The following is a 24751-nucleotide window of genomic DNA, read 5'->3' on the forward strand; positions in this document are numbered from 1 at the left end:
CTTTAGCACTATCTTAAGTTTCGGCTCTGCCTGCTTTAGGAAGTGTTGCAGCTCAGTGGGGCACATGCAGAATGAAAGAGCTGGTCCAGATGTTCAGGATGTGTTTTGGATTGATTTTTACTCTCAGATTTGCTCTAGTTCGATCCTGCTGCCTGAATGCTCACTAGCAACTGGAGCACTTCTGGAAGCCATCTTCTAACTTGCTTTCATTTGAAAGGAAACTAGTTTGTCTTCTCAGAGCCTGCTCTGCAATGTGAACCACAGCATGGTGAGTGGCAGCTCACCCATTCGAAACATCAGAAGGACACAATAGACAAAAACTTGTTATTTTCTTTGAACATAGTAACTTCAGTAAAGTTATTTACTCTAACACTGCTGCCACCTGCAGGATCAATAATTGAGGTCGACATTGCCAGCCTCCGCCTGGGCTCGGTAGCTGCCAAGCCTCTCTTAGTTACAGTAATATTTGCAGTATTTAAAAATGAATTTTCTAAGCAGCAGAAAGGTTGGGTTTTTTCCTGTTGATCTGTGGCCTTCAGCAAATGTGGAGGGCAAACAGCTTTCTGCATTTGTCAATGCTGGTATCAGGTAAGCACAACTGAGAAGGTATGATCCAGTTTTTACAATGAGTTAGTGTTTTATATAAAACAGCTCACAAAATTATCATGGTTAAACCAAGTAGTTTGACAATATATGTAGGACATTTGACTGTTACTAATTCTCTTAGTGAGGCTTGAAGAATATTCCCAACATGCTGACAGGTGAGGCTGGCATTGATTTAAGTAGTCTTTCCCTCTTAGTCTCTTGTTCCCAGTGATTTATGACAGCCTTCCCAAAATTGTCATGGCTGGATTTCAAGCTTTTCCTGCCTTGCCATTTGTTTCCACACATTCAAGATGAGGTTGGACAGGGCTCTGAGCAACCTGATCTAGTTGAAGATGTCCCTGCTCATTGCAGGGGTGTTGGACTAGATGACCTTTAAAGGTTCCTTCCAACCCAACTATTCTATGATTTCACATTTCAGTAAAATAGTCCTTACTTTGAAGAAGATTTAGGAAAGGTGCTGGGTTCATCTTCCCCAGTGTTATACTCTTGTGAGCATCCTTAAACCAACCTACAGCCAGGTAAGCCTAAACGTGAGAATACCACATGCCCAATTAAATCCCATAAAGATGCTCATAGCCCAAGAAATATTTGTGTTTTGAACTCACAATCCCCTGTGTACCTGCCATCCCTTATGTAGTACAGCCATGAGTTGTGCAGTACATGTTCACGGCTTCATTGTTTGAAAAAGAATTCCAAAGTCAAGGCACTTCATTAGCAGCAATGCAAGTGAAACGCGGTTTAAGACTTAACTTGATCCCATATTGGACAGTACAGCTGTGGCTACAGACTTCTTGAAGCCTGGGTTGGCACATGTATTTTCTGTATGCATCGTGTGTTCTGTGCTGTGCTTTTCCTTAAGCAGGTCAGTTCATGTGGGCTCAGCCTCTTTAAACTTTTTTGGGGGACCTCACATTCCTACAGCATCTATTTTGTCTCCTGCTTGTCTGAAATCTTGTCTAGTCTAATCTGTTACTGCTGTGCCATTATGATAGAACGTATTTGTAATACTGTGTAAAAGTGAAGTCTAAGTAAAAGACTGTTTATCTCATAATCATAAATACAAGATGGATGTAGGTGAGGAAAAATGTTAAGTTCTATCTTCATATATAGTTTTTTCCCACGACCATTTGAAAAAGTTTTACGTAATTGGCATTGAAACAAATAGCATCTCTTCTTTCCAGGTGCTCAAAATTGTTAAGAACATCCTTTCAGACCACTATTTGCTAGCAAGGAATTCTCCAGTCCATAGTGACTGCGTATAAATGCAGGTTTCTGTTATTTATTGTGCTTAAAAACTACTTAGAAAGCAGTTTAAAAGTCATCAGCATTCAGCTTGTATTTTTCCTTTTTATTTGTATGAATACTAAACATTCATATGTCCTAGGTTTAAAAACTACACTACTTCAGAATCCTAGCAGCAGTAGGGATCAAGAATAAAGCAGTTAGTAGTACTGCCTTGATGTTGGTCTATTTTTAAGATAATTCTTAAAACACCCCCACAACCTTCGTCTGTGTCAAGTCTATTTAAAAGCAATAGGATTCTATGTATTTCAGACTCATTTTGGGGAAAGAATAACGCAAAGGGAATCTGTGCACTGGGTCTCTGGCTTCTGCTTTTTAAGCATTAGTCCAGTGCTGAGGGCTGTATTTCCTGGGACATGGTGAACTTTTTTCGTATGAAGGGACACGAGTCATTCACTGCAAGAAGAAAAAAAATCAATGTAGTTATGAGATGTGAAGAGGCCAAAAAAGACTAAGGAATGCTTCAATGGAAGAATTTTTACCCCAAGATGACACAACAATTGGCTATCATGTCAAAAACAGTGATGAGGTATCACAAAGAATGAGAAAGGAAATGGAGGTAAGGGAGTCATTCTTTCCCTTCTTCTGCAGCTTGTGAATACCCCAGGCCAACATAACTAAAACGGTTATTTAATTTATAGTTGTGCAAACTTGGCATGGGACTTGTATTTGGGCAGTGCTGCCAAGTGCTATTTCCAAGTAAAACACGCTGTACTTTTCCAAGTGAGACTTTCTTGGTATTTGTCTTTTACCTTTGTGTTCCTGCTATGGCCCAGCAGATCTCTAGTGAAGTGGACATGCAACATTACAGTTATATTGCAATTTAATGTTTGATTTGAGATAAAATTGCCTTACCTTTAAAATTAGTCGAGGCCACTCCACAAGACTCGTTTCTTAATCATTGATTGGAATTGCATGAAGTGATTACGGAACACAAACAACACATAGAAGTGGGCTGAAAGCAAATAGCAGCCGTTAGCTGTGATACCATAAGTAACAAGAGTGCTTGGGAGGCGACAGCACAGTTTGTTTTCTATTCAGCAAACCGCCTTGCTGAAAAATATTTTTCAGCCTTATTTTGCTGTAGCACATAACATAGATCCATTTCTATACACACATATAACTATATGCTCCTGCTTCTCTTGCTGGGTTGGAAGCCGCATGCTTCTACCATCATATGCTACTGTGCAACTGTCAGAAAAAAAGAAAAACCCAGACCATTTGCAATGTATGTTAAATAATAAGCTGTATGATATTTTTATATTAATTTTTGCTATAAGCTATTCAGTAGGATATATGTTTGCTGAGAAGGAGTGTAACATTACCATTCACCTCAGAATTTTTATTAACAAGTTCAGAAGAACAACAAAGGTCACACTGATCTCAGTTAAAACAGAAATCAATCTTCTTCAAATAGAACAGCTGCTAGGAATATGAACTCCTAGAAAATTCTGAATACTTTAAAGGTCTTGAAATACTGAGTTCTCCATCCTCTAGGGATTAGTATGAGCCCATTTCTTCCATATTAATAGTAATTTAGTGCTGCACCTTAAAACAACCCTCATCACCAGTGAATATGACTTCACTGGTAACTAGTTGTAATATTGCACATTGTAAATTTTCCCTAAAAAACAAACACAACAACCAACCAACTGCACTGGGCTTCAGTTTTCACTGTTTGATTCTGTGTACAAGACTGAACATCAGACACAGAGCAGTGCACCAAAGGCGAAGAGCTAATAACAGACACACTCGAGCATGTCAGCGTCGTACTCACAACAGTTTCCACCCGGATGTGATACAGTTCAATGTCAGAAGTAGAAAAAGTCTGTACAATCCATGCATATGGCACAACCCGTGTCTCTGACCATCTACAGAAAAAGCTGTACGTAAAACCAGCTTCCCCAGCTCTGCATAACGCAAAGGTTAATACAAAGAGTATCAGTTCCACCTGCCACAAACCTCATCATATGACTGCGTAAGTGTACAACATCTTTTGAGCCATTCTCAAGTTTCCACTGCTCTGATAAATAAGTGACAAGTTAAAGGCAGTATCTCTTCTCAAGTCCGTCTGATCAGTTTCTATTCCCTGTAAAAATAATGATTAAAAAAAGTTATCTGTATGCAAAAACAGTATAAAACTTGAAACATGAGTAGCAATTACAGTGGAATCAAACCACATATTCATGGTTTATGCAGGCCTTCAGCTGCATAGGAACAAAGAAGGCGTATTCCTTGTGCCCTCCCTCTTTAACGAGTTTCCACATGTTGTTAATCACCACAGAGTTATATAATTACATACTCAAAACATTGGCTGTAAATTAGATAGCCAGCTCATTAAACGGGAAATTCATTTGTCTTTGTAGGCAAAGTATTTATTTCTACAATCAGAGTGTGAATGCTGCCTGTATCTTTTATGTGGTAAAGGATTCCTGCTTTGAATTCCCAGCACTGACTTACACCCGTATTTCTTACTTTACCAACCTTTCCCATTTGTGAAATACACTTGTAATTTTTCTACCTACCCATGCCAAAGCTGGGCAAAAACCTTCTCTCAGACCCGTCTTGTAAACATGTGACACATCAATTAGGATGGTCTAACAGAGATCATTTAGAGCAAAGCCACGGCTCAGATGCAATTAGCACTAATACTGGTTCCTATTGCTCCAGCACGCTGTTTTATAGCATGGGTGAGTATACGGAACTTCCAGTTATAATTTATTTCATGTAATAGATATAAAGTTCAGCTACTTATTCAGGTAAAGTTTAGCAACCCTTTTTGCTGCTACTTCGGCCTATTAGTGAATCCTTCAAAATTCATAAACCTTTGAAATTAACATATGCTTATATGCAGGTGACAATCATCCGGGCTGCTAATGAAACGGAATTACAACGCAAACTAAAGAAAACTCAACTAGATCGATTTTATGTACCTGTTTTAACTATGGCTGAGAACTTACTAACACTGACCTGACTTTATTCTCGGTACCTAACTTGCAAAGATACAGTACCTCTAAGGTGAGAGGGGGAAGCTCAAGTACTTTTTGGTAATAATGGATTGCCAGGTGCAGTAATCCCAGCTGGTGAAGGCCACGGCCGAGGTTATAGAAAGACTCTTGACATGGTCCACGCAGATCCAAGTACCGGTGCAGGAAGGAGAATCCCTGTATACATATTATGCACATTTGTGAATGTTCCCTTTAAGAAGATGGCAGTAAAATACACCGGGGAACAGGTGTTTAAATGTATCTGTTAAAAGTTTTGCTCTGTCCTTCCCCACAAAACCACATCACATTCGATTGCTGAGCCCATGAAAACTGCTGTCAGTCTCACTGCCGTTGATAACAACGGGTCGATCTTTCTAATAAATCAAACACACAGTTATTTAGTATAGTGACTTATGGCACTAGCTTGCTAAGTGTGTAAGTACGTATGTATGTGTTTACATAATATACACGCAGGAAGACTGGTTCGTGTTCGGAAGAGCTGGCCACCTTAAAGAACACGCTGCCAAAGGACAGGCTAGAGCCACAGCTTATTTTTCTCAAAAAAACATTTTTCTTTAGAAGATAATCCTCCCCCACGTTCTTTTTTTTTAAAGGAGGAAAAAAAAACCCAAACCTTCACTCCCTTTCCTTCACTCTCTGCCTTGGATAGCAGCAAGAAATGGCTTAATTCTACTTTTCAGAATTTTGCAAAATTCTGAATTCCATTAAATACATATCAAAGTATTATTTCTGGAATGCAAGTGTATTCTTGATCTTGTGCACCATATAAATGTTTAGTCAATACCAGTTATCAGGGAAATTATCAGTATGTCATTTTATAAAGTGGCCAAAAATAAACATCACTGAATAAGGGCATGAAAAATCCATATATGCTAAGCAGCAGGTGAGAGTTTGTGTCCATTCTTGAAGCCAGCAGATGTTTTACTGCCAAGTCTCCAGCAGACTTTGAAAGGAAACTCATACCCAGTAATTCCAGTGCTATGCTTTAATTTTAAAGTCGAAGCACTCTGTAAATGTTCTACTTTCTTACTTTGCTTTTAGTTTAAAATTAAAATGAATGCTCACATACTTAAACTATATGACTAGCAGGATCCCAGGTGTACACAATTTCGTTGCCCAGCTTAGTCTGAATACCTGCTCCTCCTCTGCGGCACGCTGTGGTTCAGACAGCGGAGCCGGGCCCAGCAGGTGCCACGCGCCTTTCTGGGCATCGATGCTGCAGGAGATGTAGAACAGGGCAATGCATAAAGTGACAGCGGTGGAACACACCAGTCTCACTCACACACTGACATGCTGTACAGTGAGAGAAGCGGTTTGTTTCTCCTCTGTAGGCTGCCACTGCCTGCCAGCTCACTGTGTTACGGACTCTCCGTGACTCAAGGTTTGTATGATGCTATAAAGACCAGAACTACCTCCCGTACAGAACAAAGGGAAAGACAAAGAGGCATACGGTATTGTTTTACAGTAAAATGCAGTGTTTCCTTTGACACTGAAGGAGCCCTGGGGAAAGTTAGGAGGGACAGAGAAAAGAGATGAATTCAGAAGGGAGAAATCAAGCACACAACTTCTCATCCTCTCCCGTGCGTTTCATTTCGTTACCACTTTGGAATGTGATGATTCTGCTGTAAATAGAGGACTTTCTTTCTAGGGACCATGGCAGTCATCAGAGAAGATAAATAGCTCCTTCAACATGAGGAATTAGTTCAGACACAAGCAGCTCATGACCATGATTTAGGTCACCAGTATGCTGCTGGGGATGAATTATTAATCAACTACAATAGGAGCAAGCGAAGATGTAAAAATACCAAGTATAGTAAGCATGAAATGAGGAGAGAGAAAGCAGGGAACTGTATCACCGGAGGGCAACATAAATAGGACATTGTTCAAGTACATTAGAAAAGGAGAACAGAGCAGCCCATATAAGAAAGGCAGGCTGATGACAGAAAGAAGTGGGTAAAAATATTAAAATCAGGCCAAAATTTGCAAGTTCAAAATGTCTTAAGTTGGATACTGACATAACTGGTCTTGTTTTAGAGTAGCTGAGGACCTATAGCTTTAGTCGAAATCAGCGCAAGCTACAGTTTTTCAGCAATTTCAGAAGCCATGAGAGCTCAGGATCCTCACTATATTCTGCTGACTCTGAGCTCAGTGGCCACAGGAATTAAAAGGCATTTCAAGTTAATGAAAATATTTGGCGGAGAGTAGAGGAAATTACTTTCAAGATTCTGTTTGGGAATAAACAGCTTGTGGTTTGTTATTGGATCTGGCAGATGAAAGAAAAATGTGAATAAGGAAGCTGAAAAACTGAGGGTAGCCTAAACTGGAGTTCACAAGATCTTTAGAGAGAGCTACAAGAGGCACTCAAAAGAGGGAACAGGAAAGGAAGATCAGAGGGGGGAACCCACTTTCTAAACCTGTAAAGTTTGCTTCAATGATGCAGTTTATGAGACGTGCATGAAAGGCACACGGCATAGATTCTACTCTACAGCACCTGTTCAGAGCTAAGCAGGGCAAGAAGAAAAATCCGCAAGAAAATCCGGACTACAGCCATCAAACTGAAATCAGTAATATTTTAACGAACAGCTGGCAGCTGCTAACATCTATGTGAGTAATCACCATATACACACAGCACAAGCAGCTACATTTAAGTAAAAGGAGAGGAGATTCAGATGGCCATACCTATAGTTCAAAAGCACACTCATTTGTGTTCATGTTTCGCCACTTCCCTCTTTTGGGATGCCATATTAATGATTAAAAGTTATTTAAACAGAGTATGTTGTAGCCAGAACTGCCTGCAAGATACAAAGCCAGGAGAGACCATAGGTAAAAATAATGAAGCTGACTCACCTGTACTAGAAGAGCATGCCTTTTCAACACGTATTTCTGAGACGCCATGTGGATGAAAGTCAAGCCAATACAAAGACTGTACAGGGGTTCATCTGGGTTTGCACGAAAGGCTTGCACATACTGTCCTAAAAGCAAATCATTGAATCAGGATGTTTGTTGTGAAAAGCATTCCTTAAGAATTTAAGGGCAAAAAAGAAAATCTTCAAATTAGAACTATGAACTAAGAAAAGAAACAGTTTAATATACCTACATGAAAATACACAGGAAAAATCATGAAAGAAAACTTTATACACTCAGCACTCCTTGGATTCTGTAGGAAAAATGCAAACTGTGATGTAAAAACATAAGCAGAAAACAGACACAGAAGGCAAACAAGGTCCGTGCTGGGATTTATATCCTGGAGGCCATACATCTTAAGTGTGACATTTGGAGGGTCTGACTGAAAGCAGAAAGGTTTACTTCAAAGGCCTGCTTAAAATGTCCAACCAACCTTATTTGCTGTTTAAATTGGTCTGTCTTTCTTATTCTTTATTATCATTAAGCCTTCAATTATCTTTGCAAGTTTGTTATATTTGCAATGTGTGCTGAACCTGAAACATAGCAGCTTAATTGTTATTAGCAAAACTCTTTAGCAATGCTTTGATTTGTGTACAAAATAATTACAGCGCCCGACTAACACTGTGAAGTCACATATAATTTCCTGATAAATGAAAAAAAAGACTGTAATCAATCTTTCTCTGAAAAAAACCACTCACTTGTTATATTTGTTAATATTAGAACATCAATGACATTACCAAGAGCATGCTTGAAACTGCCAGATACAAACGCATTGTGCCCGTTTAGCACACACAGTGCGTGATTATCAGGGTTTTTCAGCATTAAGCGGAGACAAAAGCGATGGTGACGGACGTCCTGAGATTGCATAGTAACTTGATTGAAGATGTTCCATAGCTGAGGTTTATTGACATTTTCCATTACCATGATTCTACAGAATGAAAAGTACACAAGAGATTAGTAAACACTGTAGTAAACACTGTAGCTGCAATAGAACCTCAGCAGTTTGGGGAAGATAACAAAGAAGAACACACAAGCAGCAGGTCAGTGACTGAGGTAAAGCTGAGAGTGAGAGACAGAACCAACAGTTCCAGCCAAAGCAGTCGACCTACTGCATTATGATTTTTTTGGAACCAGAGGCCATCAGAAAGCTCCTTGAGTTTCAACAGCCTTCTCTGCTTTAGCAAAAGCTGAAAAGCATCAGCCTGCCTCCTTTAGCAATGTTTTCCGCAGTATGAGTACAGCCTCAGCAGAAGCAGTTACAGAAGAGATTGCTCTACCTTCTCTGTACCCCACCTGATATAGTTGTACGCTTTTCTGAAGTTCTTGTCCAGAATTGCAGCAGAGAGCCCAAAGTATTCCAGCTCCTTGCGTTTTTGTCTATCATCATAAAAGGAATAATATTCCAATGAGGAATCCACTAGTAGCTCTGCCTCCTTGTACCGGGAGAGGTCACACAAGGAATATATAGCCTTCAGGAGGAGGTTCCACCAGTCATCTTTTGTCAGAACACTCGTGAGAACAGCAAAAATCGCTAAAAATATTGAAGTCAGTAAGTTGGGAAAATTAAAACAAGAGAGCTAAACTCTTAAAAAAAAGGTCCATACATCAAACTGATGCTTTCAAAACTATCCCAGCATTAACAGGTAAAACAGATATTTACTTTTTTCAGTTTAAGTGTATTTTGTAAAATATCAGCAAAAAAAACAGTCAAAACTTGGGAACAAATGGCAAGAAATACACACAGTTCAAGTTGTAAACGTACTACATGAATGCATCACAGTTACTCTTCCTGTCTCCACCAAATGGTGCTTAAGAAGGTGTAAGGTGCTTAAGACTCTGGCTCAACCGAGTCTGGGCCAGTTAAAAAAAATCACATCACTTTTAAAACTTGTATTTCTATCACGTTCTAGATTTATGTGTATCATATTTGCAATGAGGAGAATGTTGGACCATATGATCTCTAAAGGCCCTTCTCAATCTAAATTATTCTGTGATCTTGCTATTTTTCTCTGAATGAGGATTGTTCCCTTAAGTTATATTATCTTCATTTTTGCTGCCTTCTTTGTCCTAGAAATGAAGCAATGTTAACATGACCGTTATGGATTCAGCATGCAAAACAGTAACGCTTATGTCATTTTCCAGAACTAAGGAGTTAATCTTGTTGCTTTGTTCTTAAGAAACATTTGTTACCTTTCGCATCGCAGTTTGCTGTCTCTTGGTCGTCATTGTCAGAAATTTTATCCCTTGACACCTTAATAAGATAGAGGTGTCTCTCTCCAGATTTGGAACTAGATATCAAACACACCTGAGCTCTGCTCATTGCTACCTAGAAACAAATTTAAGAGCAGCATTTCAGATTACATGAATACATCCTGTGACAAAGGGAGCTTTACGGGCAATCCATCCTGCTCACGTTGCATGCCAGAAGAGCCTGCAACGTAGAAACGCCACAACAGAGCAAGATCATGAGAGTGAGCATTCCTATGAGGAGCACTGTCTCTGCATTGTCTCATGCTCCAGTGCACGCTGGGCTATACAGAAGAAAGACACAAACTCTTCAAATGACTTAAAAGACTTTTCCTGGGATTCGAACACCCCCGTATATATTAAAATCAAAACTTTTTGCATAGAGTCATAACAAGAACAATGCCTTTCTGAATCAGTTTCAGAAATATGTGGATCATCAGCTATTCAATCAGTGTAATACGATAGCAATGGCTCTGGCCAGATGGATAAAATTAAGGTCTAAATATTCCCCTTCCATCACTCCCCATTCGAAAATACACACCAAACAATTAGCACAAACCCACCACCACTGTATTTACTGACTAAATGAATTCTTCTTTGGCCATTTTATCACAAGAAAACATTAAAAAAAACAGTTACGAAATTCAAAAGAAAATTGTTGAAGTAGAAGCCAGTACCACCGTTTCAAGAAAGCACTATGCTGACTGCAAAAAAGGCAAGTAGCAGCTGTAGTACTCAGTGTGTTCTATGTACACTGAGAAACAGGGACTTGCGGTCACTGTGTTAAGAATTACACACACCAGTAGTCCTCTGTTCTGAACACTACAGGCAGGAACACCAGTATTATAGGCTTCCTGAAAGATTATTACCTAACAAAATTATGAAATTGTTTGCATATAAAAAAACACTGGCTTTTCTTCCGAGTTTGTCGCTTGTCTTAACTCATAGCTGTCCAACATCCAAGCGCAGCTGGAGAGATCGGCTTACCTTCAACAGCATGGCCAGCATCGTCAGTAAAGTGTCTATGTAACCGTACATTTTGCCTTGGGAATACAACAGTGTCGAACGATGGAGGAGTAGCTTTAATTCCTAGATAATAGGAACAGTAGGATAATAGGATAATAGCTTTAATTCCTAGATTGAACATTATTATTCAACCACTTGCACAGAGAGAGAGTTTATAAAACAAACAATTTTAACTCACTACAGTACTTACAGGCTTGTAAAAGCTTCTAGAAAGCCGTAGGACTCTTAGCAGCAGCAAGCAAGATCTCCCTAAACAGCCCTGCAGTACTTATGGTTTCAAATTCTCAAATTTCAGAGAAATGCAGTACTTAATAGCGAAGGTGCTGCTGGAGAGGGGATACACAACCTTTGCTACACCATCAGTTACAACCAATAGAGGCCAAAAACATGTAGCTCGTATGTAGCAACCTGATCAACTTGATGCAAAGCGATTGAGGTCAAGACTGGTTCTCAGTGGCCAAGAGCTTGCACATCACACAAAAGGTGGGACACGGGATATACTGATAAAACAGTCAGGGAGAAAGAGCCCTGAGAACTCATCCCTGACACTCTGTAATGAATCATTCGCTGGGCTCTGAAGGCTCACCATGCTGTAGACAAGTAAGTCTCAATCCCTGGTCCTATATTGTTGACGTCTTTGATCACCACCATAATTTATCTGAATAATATATCCTAAACTGGAAGCACAGAACACTTTACCCACCTGCTGCGCAGCATTGGCATCCTGAGCCAGTGTATCCGGATCATACATTGGTTCCAGAGCCTCCAGAGCTTTTTCAGGTCGGCCCAGCTGCTGCTGAAGCGTTGAAAGTGAGATTCTTGCATCCAGATGCAACGGAGCAAGATCAACAACTTTTGCATAGCTCTCTGCGGCACGCTCCATGTGTCCCAAAGCCTTTAAGCACTCTAGAAATACCATGAACAACACAATACACTTACATGGCAGAAAAAGAAGGCTTCAAAGCCTGCAAAATAGTTAACATACTTTTTAGATACTTCTTCAGTTAAAACCACCCAAAACATGTATTATTAAAGCGAAAATAGTCAGAAATAGGTACTGATGCATCTGCAGTTTCACTTAGAGCATCATCAGTTGACACAGGACAGAATGCAGAATAGATGCTGTTTCACTTACGTGAAAACAAAGTATTTTTAGCTGAAGTAAATATCAATCTATATGAAGAACAAGAAAATGCTCCATGACAGGGCTGTCGTAATAATCTCCAATTATAGTTTTGCAAATACTAATCGTTATTCAACACGTGAATCTAATGTCCCTGTGATCTCAGCTGAAGGTCCCTGGAAATGCTCAGCGTTGCATCATCATTCTCAGTACCAAGCGCTCAGCAGCCCTGCTGCTTCTCACCCGCGTGCCGAAGCCAGACAACAGCCAAGTTGTACCGTTCCGAACAGACAAGGGAACTCAAGAGAGGCAGCGCTGAGTTGTATTCTCCAACATCTAGAAATGCCTCTGCGACGTCTAAATACAAGTCACCCATTTCTTCTGGATTTTGTTCCACCAGAGTGGTCAAAAGGGGCTTTAAAAAAAACACACAAAACACTGAAACACAAATAACCAACGAGAACATTTCTTTAAGGTATGGTTGCTGGAAGCTTACATTTTTATGCTATGATTTTTATTCTATTTGCATTCTGAACTACACTTTCCTTACTTACATGTTAGCTTAAAAGTCAGAAATAAAGATCTGAATTTCAGAATTCCTGAAAAAGCCACATTTTTCTATTCTAGGCATTTCATATCCATGCATGTCACATCCAACGGGTGAAAGCGCCCATCAGTGAGGAGTGCACTTTATGAAAGAACAGTCTTCAGATTTAGCACAAAGCGAAGATGTGTTCCTTAGCGCTCAACAACTTTGCAGTATGGTCCCGGGCCTGTCACAGCACACAGGCTGTGGCTTACTCTGCTTTAGTAATACTTCCCCTGGAGTCATTATTTATAAGGACAAAAATGGTATTCCTGCTATTACCGGTTTGCTAGGTTTCTCTCTTGGAGTGGGAGGGAAACAAAAAGAATCTCCGCAGCTCTCTCAACGACCTCAGTCATACAAAGACAGGAAAAATTACTTGCTTTGGTAATTTATTAGAATATCCCCCAACTTCTGACTCGGTTTCTACTTACATTGAGCGGCTCTAGGATGTTCAAGTGAACCAAGCACACCATCAACTTGACCGTGATGTCTATGGGAACACCCTCAGGTATGCAGCAGCTGACCTTCTCCACAGCTGTGAGAATATAAAGTCATTTCTTTCTGAACCCACAGGCTTTAACAAGCACTTCACAAGCTCCAGGTCCCCTCCAGGCCATGTTCAGCTCCACTGAAGAAAATACATTGCCATCGACTCTAGCAAATGTTGGTGTAGGCCTGGCCTCTCCCCTTTTATATCTTTCCAGGTAGTTGGAATAACTTCTTCCTACTGTCTCTGATATTAATAATTTCATGTGAAATATCAAGTGCTGTTAGCCTGCATCGATTTCAACAGCAGGATCCTGTAGGACGTGTGTAGAGCCTTTGCCCTGTTAAGATGTTCCTTGCTTCGTAAAGCTTTCCTTCAGCAATTTATGCACCTGTACCCTCTTCTCCTTGCTTTTCGAAGGAAAGACCCTGTATTAACGTATTTGTTCTTACTAAGCTAAGTCCTGTGTACCAGGGATCTGGCTGTAACACAGTTAAACACAGTTAACTACAGAACTTTACTCAACAGAACGCAATCTGACGAGAATGCAAACACGAGGCAAAGTTTTTACCCATGACAGTGCTAGCAAAGGTCATGCAGGTTCACATGCAGCCACGACATCTCCTTAACTACCCTCCTTAAATTCTCCTTCACCTCAATTCTTATGCCAGGCATTCAAAGGGTGATTGCTACAACGTGAAAAAAACGTGGTTTCCAACATAAGGCTTCTCTATTACCTTCCACGTCCAATTACTGCAAATCACAACGTGCGGATTAATTCCCCATTCTCTGAACACCTTAGAACCCAGCATGAGAGTAACTATTCACCGACTAATAAATTCTTACAAAATGAAAAACTTTCTTTTCAAAGCCAGTGAGCCTTAGGGGAACACTTTTGGCTTTGGTGGCTGGCTGGGTTAGAAGTAAGTTCTGAGTAATGAAGACAGTGCACAAGAAACGTTTTCTGGACGAAGCCCTGTTTCTCTGCTGTTAGAAACCCTTCTCAATTTTCATATGATTGCAACCAGGTTCCTGAGCATATGATCAGTTCATAGACTTGTATGAAATTTAAAAAATAAATCGCTTACCTGCAGCACTGGATTCAGCAACCGGATGACTTTGGCTGTCAGTCACTGCCTCCTGGCTTTCCTGAGTTTCTACCACTGCCTCTGTATCTTTTAAAAAAGATAAGCAGATTACACTAGCAGCACCAGCTAAGCCAAAAGTTACTTGCTTTTTAATCCATAATCGACTGGTAGCTTACTCTGAAAAGTGGACTTTTTTTAAAAATTATTTTAAGGACGGCAGAGCAGGAAGCAGTCAAAAGAGTTATAAAGCAACAGAGGGTGGGGAACCAAGCTCTTGGGTAGTTTAGAAACTTTGTCCTAAGAAATTGCACTCCCCAGGTAACTGACAACACTGTGTTATAACTCCTAGACTCAGAGTTTTGTTTCTTATAAATTATCTATTAAAAGTCTCTATCAGGACAGTTGTTGATTGATCAACTATATTTTTACCTGGTCCATTAAAGAAAAAAGCCAGCAGAAGTATCTTATACCTACTCTGAGTTTGGATGGGATTGCTGAAACGATCAACCAGTTTAATCATAGAATGAACTGCCTGTTTACGGAGTGGGCATGCCGCGACCATTCTACAGCCCAAACAAACATTTTCAGACTTCAGCAATGACTTTCACAAAGCAGGTTCTCAAAGATAACTTACAAGCTAATATCCCTAGATTTATACATACCAAAACATTTAAATGTTTAATAGCAGAAGCAGAGTTTATCAAGAACCTTGTTCCCAGGTCAAAGGTTGATATTCTTGAGTACAGATTCCACTAAGCTTATCTATTTTTTTTTCAGAAGCTATTTAGCTGGCAGAAATAACTGGTCTGATGTGAACACTCAGAGGAATGTTTAGAACTTTAAAAGGCCTCCAGTTGCCTGGAGAGCAGTCCTTGTCCTTAATGAGTCAGCAGGGCTAATTGGACATCAGGGTAACTCCTTATAGAAAGCTGAGGTCATGCCATGTAACTCGTTAAAAACACTGAAAAGTTTCAAAAGAGAAAAGCCTGTCAACATGCATCAAAATATACCTATGAGTTGAAAAGGTACCAGACAGGAAGATGTCACATTAGATGAACACTGGGGTCACACTAACCGCTTGTTAGCTACTTACCTTTTTTCTCCTCGGTTGGACTTTTTTCTGGTACTTTCTTTTCAAGTACAATTCCCGCAAAATCTGTAATAACCTAAAAGAAACGAGTAACTCAGATCATTTTAAAGATTTAAAGGATATATGGAGTAACCAGCCCACATGGCAGCTGTTTTCGACATCACAAAAGTTATCAGAAGAAAAGCCGCATTCATTTCACATGGGGTTAGCTGACCAGTATTGAGTTTGATCACCTTATGTCTTTGGCCACTATTTTGGGACTACTTAGGTGATCCAATCAGGATCTCTTTAGCAAATACAACAATTGCTTTCATCACAATTAGAAGAGTTTTTAATCTTTATAGCTTCTTTTAATGCCTTTTGGAAGACTGAAACAGAAAGCAAGGCACCAGGTAAACAGCTAAGCTCTCCATAGATCTTTCCAAAGTGCTCCAAGGATTCCTCAGCCTAGTACATTGCAAGGAAACCATATGGTTTGTCTCAATTAAAAGAAATAGTATAATTCAATAGAAAAACTAACTAAAAAAAAATAGAAACCAAAGACAGACAATTTAAGACATTCACTTCCCAACGACCAGCTGTAAGGGGGGAAATGCACAAGCGTAAAGGATCCTTGGTATAGGACCCAATGCAGTTTGGTATTATGTTCATGAATTAAAAGTAAATATTTAAGTCGTTACTGTTGCCAAAACAAGACTGATAAATAGAGAGTACATTGCCCTTAGAGAAACATACCAGAAGCTTGTATTAAGATAGTTATTTTTTAAAGGCTCAGTTTACCAGCTCAGATACAGTCTCAGATATTCAGGAACAAGAAACACCACCACCAGAATAGACTCAAGGAGAATCATCAAGAAAAAACAAGGAACAGCTCTACGACCGAGTACTGTATTAATAAATCTGGCAGCTAAATAGTGTGTACATAAAAGTGTCTGGTTTATTTTTAAAATGAGAAGAAGTACAGAGAAGGGTCAGAGGAACTGTCTGCAGGCTCACGATGCTTTGCACAGTCAGAGAGCGAGCTAAATAAAACCTTAAGGAGGAAAAAAAGAAGGTAATTTAATATCAGCAAATAAGAACGTTCACAAGGAGAAAATCTCAACTAATAGCATCTCTTCAATCTATCTTGGAAAGTATAACAATGGCCAGATACTAAAGTCTTTCCTCTCAAAGCCAGACCAAATCAACTCGGAAACATGCCTCAAAAGTGAGGGTTAAAAACCACTAGAATAAATTTGGAACAAATAAGCAATCTTCTCCAATTCCCGATGCCTTCGAGTCAAGATGTATTGTTTTTCTGGAACTTATGCTTGATGCTTAATGCATAAAATATTAGTCATAATACAAGTATGCCAGATAAAGCACGACGGTCTGCATTTGAACCATTAGTCCATTCCGTGTCACCCTTTAACCTTCAACTTAGAGAATGCCCTTTGCTGGTAGTACTTAAAAAAACAGCCTGTAGGTCTTCTCTGGCTACTGAGATTATGGCAAGTGTAGAGAAGGAGAGGAAGAATCCCAAAGTTTTAAACCTGGAAAAGCATACAAGTCTATCAGCCCCCAACTTCTTAAATTAAGCCGTTAACTTCAATGCTAATTGCTACAGAACTAAGAGCAAGCAATCAGTATCTGATCAGGTCTATCACCATAGAACCACGGCCATATTTAAGCACTACAGGAATATAAACTGTCCATCCTGACTGGCAAAGAGGTGCTCAACACGATACAGAAATGCATTTAATCTTCCATACCGCCAATGCTTTGTCATACTGCTTGGAAGAAATATATAGCTCGGCTGCAATGTTAACATCTTCCATGGAGACAAGGCTCTGGTGTTTATTAAAGGCTTCTTCTATTATCTCAATCGCAGAGGTCACATCATTGGCTTCATAATAACTCCTACAAAACACAGATATGAGATATTAAGTATTTGAGATAACTGACAATACATACTCTGAACACTAGCAAAGGATTTCCATATTTCTTTTATTTTTGCCTATTAGCAAGTGTTTTCATCAGCAAGAGTAAGTTACAAAAGACAGTAAGCAAGTGGGTGTTTTTTCTTTCCTTATAACTGTTGACAATTTTTATATATTTCAAATAATTATCATTTTTTTCTCCCCTGTGTGTTAGGACATTACTGGAGTTTTCATCACAATATCCCCCATCTCAAGCCAGGTATCAACAAGGTATCACATTAACCTGGTTTCAGAAAATCTTCAATAATATTGTTGCAATACACGGCCTTGCGTTTTTTTTGGGTGTATTTCACAACCACAAGGATCAAAAGACTTAAACCATTTTGAAACAGACCAGTAAAAGCTTTCTACGGGTTATGCATGAGAAAACTGAGATATAAAGCAGTTAACTGACTAAAAACTACGGTAAGAGAGGTGCACGCTTTAACCACAAGCCTCCTCTGTCTCAGGCAAGCTTCTAGGACTTGACCTGCTCTCGTGACTAGGAAAGGGGAGGAGGCAGATTTCTACTTGCTCCAGAAAGGAATCACAAATAACATATAAGCTATACTCTGTTGCAGATGGTTTATATTTCAGATTGAATACTTTGTTTCATTCAGATTTGCTGGCAAGAAGTTTCCAGGTCTCTAGTGAGATTACATAGACTAAAAATGTATTGCATTTGTACATAATCATATACTATTGGCATTTTTCCAGTAATCAGTATTTTCATTTTATTCTCTTGGAGTAAGAGAATGCAACACTTCTAAGCTGATGCACTGATCCTACACAAGATAATTCCCACACGTCAGGCTTTGGAAACATCACAATAGTTGGGGGGTGCATGCTTGCGTGGGGGTCACCCCCAGCAAAAACACCTGCGTTCCCTGATTTCAGCTACATACCCAGCTTGAATCAGCTGCAGAGCTCATTAATACCATCTTTTGAAAACTCTAGAAAACCAAGTCACAATATCTTCAAACCCAACTTACTTCGCCATGTCTCTAGCCAGCTGCATAAAGCGCTCTCCGTCAGAGGGAGACAGGAGATTCAGAATCCGCCTGTAGCCATCCATAGCCAGCTTATGTTCCCCCAACTGCTCGTACAGGCTGGATCTCTCCCACAGGTAACGCACATTGGTTGGGTCGTATTTCAGAGCTACAAGAAAAAGCAGATAAGTTCAGAAGAAGGCAACAATGGATTTCACATTCCTTTTCCTGACTAAATGAACGTTAACAGACACGCCCCGGGTTTTTGTAAGAAAAGGATATCTGATATTAAAGATTCACTAATGTTTTACCAAAGTCCAGACAGAGGTATCAGAATCTCAGCAAACTGCTGCAAACTAAATTAGAAAGCAGAGGAAAACAAAACGATTGCCATTTGCACCTCACATTCATTTTAAGCTATTAAAATGGTTGCTACGCTACCTTTTGTGTAGCAAAAAACAGCCTGTTTAATATTGTCCTGTTCCAGTGACATTTCTGCTAGTCTAACCCATTCCTCAGTATCACTAGGATTTAAGTGAGCTGCAATCAGTTCAAATTGTAATGACTTCTCCATATCACCCTGGTCTTCATAGATCATGGCAAGAGTGGAAAATGGTTCATGAGCAAGAGGAGCTGTGAAAAGACAAAAAGAATGATTAAGAATCATTGTCTTAAAACCACCCTGAAAACAAGTAACGTGCCTTTCTGCAAACAACAGATAGCAGAATTATACAAAACATCGACCTTGCTCTGTTTAAATTCAGACAAAACTTGCAGAAAAGCTTTCAATTCCCTTTCATACATCATTAAACAGCCTGACTGAATCTAACAACAACCATTATTCCACACTGTAAGTCATGCTGATGTTTATATCTTGGTTCTACAAAGCCAATAAAAGCACTGTGTAAAGCTAAGCAAAGGCCCGGGCCTCTGCAGTATCAGGATGCACTTCTTTTTATAAGCAAAACAACACAGGAAACTCACTACATGTTGTTAATTCCACACTACTTACACAGTGACTTCCCTTGTACTGAGTATTTTCACCATCAGTGAAGCCACACTGAATTGGCAATTGCACCCATCCTCAAAGCCACGAAGCTACCACTCTAACATACCTTGTCGGATGATCTCCATGCACATGAGAATAGCCTCCTCCCGTTCTCCTCGAGCAAACCTGATATTAGCCTCTCCCATCAGACCTCTCAAGGCTCGAGGAAGTTTGCTGCGAGGCCTTTTCTCCTGAATGGAAAAGGGATATTATTTCTACCGAGGATTCAGTTGTGCCCAAATTCAAGCGACATCAGTCACAGCTGTACTCAATATGACCTAGTAACAAGTTATCTAAGTACCAGTGATCCTAAAATGACTGACCAAAATATTTGCTAATTTTCATGACTGACAGAGTAATTCTGATATCTATCACAAACACAATCTGGACACTGGAAAAACTCACTTCATCATTTTTTAAAGCTTTCAAACAGTAATTTTTTAAAAAACAAAGACGGGCAACACCAACATAAGCAGAGGTTATCCTACATGGAAATATTTTCAGGCAAGTTTCTCAGCAAGTAGCTAAAATCCCACAAAGTGGCACTGTGCTTCAGGAGATATGGGGAAGTTACATGAAAGTTTAAATACTTGCTTTCATCATTTTCTTGGTCTCTCGATTAAGTACCATCTCCAACACAAAAACATCTCCAGCTGTGGGTTGCTCAGCAGTTTCTTCTTCCTCTTCTTCTTCTTCTTCTTCCTCTTCATCCTCTTCCTCCTCTTCATTTTCCCCAAGCATGGACGCAAAGACTCGATGAACAGATTTACTGACGCCATCTGAAGTTTCTCCTGGTGGGGAAAGAAGCAGAAAAGGTTTATGATATAGTCAAGAGCACGCGCTACTTACCAGGACAAGTGCAGAGAAAACGGAATTCTTCGTAATTAGTGGCCCACTTGAAACAGTTGTTCTATAGGCAAAGGACCTGCAGAAATGTAGAAAAACTATCAACAACCTCTTTGGTTTTAAAACTCTGTGCTATTCACCACCAATGCTTAGTGTATACCTCAGCCTCTAACATTTTTTGGATATTTGAAATGAAAGCATGGAGGAACACACAGAATGAAGCAACAGTTTATTCAACATTTTTCTCAATCCATACAAGAGAAGCATATTAAACAATTTTCAAGCACTGAACTGGTGGGATGGAATAAAGCTTTTCAGCTGAAGAGGCTAAGTGAGTAGACAATTATATCAAACAATAATGCAGCAATCAATTTTTAGAAGTAATTTAAAACAATATCTTGTAACCATTCTATCCATGACAATAAGTACCTTTTAATGTGTGTAAATGCAAAATCCAGATTATGCACATTTCTCCAGAAAAAGAAATAACAAAATTATTTAAAATAAATAAGAATATAATGCTATATATAAAAAATAAACATGCTTAAAGCATAGATTTTTAAAATTTTTCACATTTTTTAGTTAACTTTTCATTACTAAGTTAACCTAGGGTTATAACCACCCAGAAGTCTATATCTATGCAAAATATCAAAATATGCAGTGTTCTAAGGTTTCAGCTGGGTGATTTGGCATCTAAAGATTTGATAAAAGAATAACCACAGTATCAAGTTGGGACTGAAAAATAAATGTCACGTATTGACTATATACAAGATGGAATTGCGTACTACACCTGAGTTTATGGTGGGTTTTTTTTTGTTTGTTTGTTTTTTTCTGACTTCGATGTATTTGGTTATTTTTATTCTGACTTGGACAGTAAGCATCTAAAAATCAAGACTTTTCTTCCCCCATCTGAAAAACATTATCATTATTATTATTAAATTAATGTATTTATTTTTAAGCATATTATTTAAATGCAGCCTTATTATTACTGGCTGCAGAAATCATCTGAAGATTGTAGCAGAGTAGCTCTGAAGACTCATGGATCAAAAGTGATTTTAACAATGACCTTTTCTAACATTTTTCTGCTGAATATCATAAGTCTGATTCTAATAGCAACTCGTCAAATAGTGACAAATAAAACTCTTTAAATAGTGATAAATATTATCAATTCTTCCTTAATTCTGCCTGCTCTTGAGACTTGTGTGTTCTCTGCAGTAAGAGCAGAAGTGACAGTATCACACAGATCTATCAGGATATGATTTTTCTTAGATAAGGATGACGTACATGAAAAAACAGGTAACAGACTGGGTGGGATACAGAGCAGAAAAGAGCTGCTTGGAAGCATTTCAGAGAAATCAGCAAAAAGAAGGGGTCAATAAGGAACCACAGATATCTGACTCCAGCCACACTTCCTGTGTTCTTTTTCTGTCCTCATAGGATGAGGTCTGGCCATACCTTCAACATCGAGGCACTGCTGACGCACATTTTAGGTGAGACAATTTAAAGACTATTTTTGGAATTTAAGAGAAGAAAAAAACCCAACAAATAGAATTATGAGAATTTGCAGTGAAAGTAGCAAGAGGAGTCCAAGAACCAACACAAAGAGATCACAAATGGCACTTTGCTATCTCACACCATTGGCAACCTCACAAGAACATGCCCTGACTGATGCATGGAGTACAGCTTTTGAAGAGAAGGTGTCTCAAACAGGCTGCAGCACTCTAAATCCCAAGCTCATATCCAGAACCTGAGGCATGAGATCAACAAGCACTGAGAGAGAAGTGCTGCTCCTACCACTTCCTGCAAGTCCTTTCACTATGTAGGAACCCCAAAGAAGTTAAGCTTATTTTGCTAAGGCACCTAAGGAGCTACTATCATCCCAGTAACTGCACAAAGAAACTCAGCCAGGGAGCCTGTAGGTAGCTAGGACTATCCATCAGAAAATAAGGAGAGAAATAAACGTAGGCACTCCAAATGGGCCAAAAGATAACTGAGCAGGAGAAAAAACACAAAGAAAGAGAAAAAAACAAACTTCTCTTTTCAGATCGCAAAAGAAGAAGGCAACACTCGCACAGGAGAACCAAATATTCTGAAATATTCAAGTCTCAGCAAAAGACTAACAAAGAGATGAACAGGAAAAAAGCCCAAACAAAACAGATAGAAGATTTTTTCGAGATAAGTTAAAAACTTCAAATTATTTGTAACTTTAGAGAGAGGAAATAATTGGTGGTTAAGAAGCCAGGAGGGGAAAAGTGGAGAGCTTCCCAGAAAAAGATGGCCAATTGGCCAGATCTAGCCCCTTAAAAACACTTAAAGTTAAAACCCTGGCTATGACTCGGAACGTCCTACAAAGATACACATACTAACAACGTGCTTCAATACCCACAGATTGGAAAGAAGCAGCCAAGTATTTATAAAAGATCAGCTATCAAAGAGCAAATTGATAGAGCAAGTGCTTTCAATGACCTTTTAAACACAGTTTTAACTGAAAACATTATGTTAACATTTACCATCAGTTTCATCCTGACTTTGGGATTTCCCGGATGCTTTTCTGGACGAAGATGGAGCCTCTACATCGTCAGTGTTTTCCTCAGCAGATGCATTTTCGCCATCCTAGACAAAACAATATTAGTTATCAGCTTTATAACATGACTCATTCTTATTTCCTCTAATATTTACAATTAGCTTTTAGACCATGAGTTTCCAGCTTTGGCACTGCTAGTGAAACAGGTGGAATAAGTGCCATATTTTTAAATGAACAAAACCCAGCATTTCTTGCTTTCAAGACATTTATATTCTTATCAATGTGAGGTGACTCAGATGGTGACTGTTCATATTACCTTTGACTGAAGAGACCAGTCCATTCCTTATTTGGCATTACAGTGAGGTAAGACGACATGGTTAACTGTATTAAAAAAAAGTTACAAACGTGCGACGAATCCTTTCAAAAGCCTGCCTTGTTAAACACAAAATGAAATATCAAAATAGCACTTGTCAATCCTATAAGGAGATTGCCTAGGATAGCACTTGTCCTTCCATGACAGCTGAGTTCTGCAGAATTTGATCTCTGAAGACCAGGAAAACCAGAAATTCAGTTGCATTTTGACACAAAGATGGCAAAGTTAAAGTTAACTACAACACTCCAGTCAAGCATACACTATTTCTCATATACCTCCATCTGCTTACTTTTAGACACAAAATTAGATGCCCCATCCCTGGCAGTGTTCAAGGCCAGGTTGGATGAGGCTTTGGGCAACCTGGTGTAGTGGAGGGTTTCTCTGCCCATGGCAGGGGGGTTGGAACTAGATGATCTTTGAGGTCCCTTGCAACCCTAACCATTCTATGATTCTAACTGTGATTTCCTGTATTTACTGATGCCAAGAAGCCACAATGATTGCCAAAAGGAGTCAAACTGGATCTCTTCCTTAGCTCTCACACGGAAGATGGTGTGGGAGCGGAAGCAGTACACGCTGGATAATTTTACATCAGAACCTGCTTCTGCTCGTTGCTCCAGCCTAAAGAGGGACCTAGTCACGGCGCCTGAAGGTAATGCCACCAGCTTTTGCCAAGCCCGGGGCGGCGCGCCACACCGCATGAACCAAACCGCTGCACTCGTGAGAGGTGCACGCTGCCAGGAACGGCTTGCTCTGCCAGTACCCAACGACCCTGACAAACTGAAGCCAGTTCCCCACACTTCTTGCACAGAAGTTTACAATTATGTAGACATAATCGAGAGCAGAGCGCAGTGACCAGCAGCTGAGGGCAGCAGCACTTTACACGAGCCCCCCCCCCCCCCCACACACACACAAGGGAGGCGGCCGCGCTGCTCCTGTCAGGCGCTGCGGGCGGGCGCGGGCCGCGCCGCGGGGCTGACTCACCTTCTCTCGGCTCTTGCGCTCCTCTCGCCGCCGCTCGAACTCCTCGAAGGAGATCTTCCCCTCCAAGTAATCGATCAGCTCCGGGCTGAAGCCCGACATCGCGCCGGCACCACCCGTGAGCGGGAGGAGCAGGGGAGCCGTGTTCGCGGTCGGACGCGCGTCCCTCCCGCTATGGCGCCCGCCCCACGCCGCGCCCTCACACACGAGTTCCGCCCCAGCGCCGCTGCCGCGGGGCGGGGGAAGCGCCGCAGCCCGACGTGACTCGGGCGGGAGGGTGGCCGGAGCCCGGGGGGCGGCGGGGACCCTCCGCGGTAGGCGCTGCTGCCTCGGGGGGGGCCAACGGCGTGAGGGGACGAGGCGCGAGGAAAGCCCCTCAGTTACTAACCTCGCTGTAGATGTTGGACTATCTTTTATTTCCCAGAAAAGGTGTTGTTTTTACATATTTTTATGAGAAGGGTTTCCTAACTTGGTGCGTACACACCGCTGTCGTGCCGGTGACCGATGTGACCGGGGCCAAGGGCCGGGGGGCGGCGCCGGCAGCCACCGGGCCCTCGGGGCGGGG

At 40.4% G+C, this 24751-nt stretch overlaps 1 protein-coding gene across 6 annotated transcripts; it reads right to left on the minus strand.

Annotated features, from left to right (window-relative positions):
• Window positions 1-713: 713 nt before the first annotated feature.
• Window positions 714-24341, minus strand: GTF3C3 (general transcription factor IIIC subunit 3). Of its 6 annotated transcripts, XR_015222306.1 has the most exons (21): window positions 24190-24341; window positions 22822-22924; window positions 20060-20256; window positions 19533-19656; window positions 18859-19050; window positions 18421-18586; window positions 17222-17369; window positions 15474-15546; window positions 14381-14467; window positions 13237-13340; window positions 12460-12631; window positions 11797-11999; window positions 11055-11156; window positions 10011-10146; window positions 9114-9351; window positions 8558-8748; window positions 7764-7888; window positions 4920-5072; window positions 3871-3997; window positions 2764-2863; window positions 714-2304 (listed from the first exon to the last, which is right to left on the minus strand). XR_015222306.1 is itself a non-coding variant. In XM_086615995.1 (20 exons), the coding sequence occupies exons 1-19, from the start codon at window positions 24286-24288 to the stop codon at window positions 3875-3877; spliced, it is 2736 nt and encodes a 911-aa protein (XP_086472121.1). In that variant the 5' UTR covers window positions 24289-24341; the 3' UTR covers window positions 2691-2863; window positions 3871-3874. The 6 variants fall into 6 exon arrangements, 5 of the variants coding, with proteins under 5 accessions (XP_086472121.1, XP_086472120.1, XP_086472122.1 ...); XM_086615995.1 differs by lacking the exon at window positions 714-2304 and having other exon boundaries at window positions 2691-2863; XM_086615994.1 differs by lacking the exons at window positions 714-2304; window positions 2764-2863 and having other exon boundaries at window positions 3230-3997.
• Between the last annotated feature and the right edge of the window lie 410 nt (window positions 24342-24751).

The sequence above is a fragment of the Tauraco erythrolophus genome, chromosome 8 (assembly GCF_009769465.1).
Source record: "Tauraco erythrolophus isolate bTauEry1 chromosome 8, bTauEry1.pri, whole genome shotgun sequence".
Classification (NCBI taxonomy): Eukaryota; Metazoa; Chordata; class Aves; order Musophagiformes; family Musophagidae; genus Tauraco; species Tauraco erythrolophus.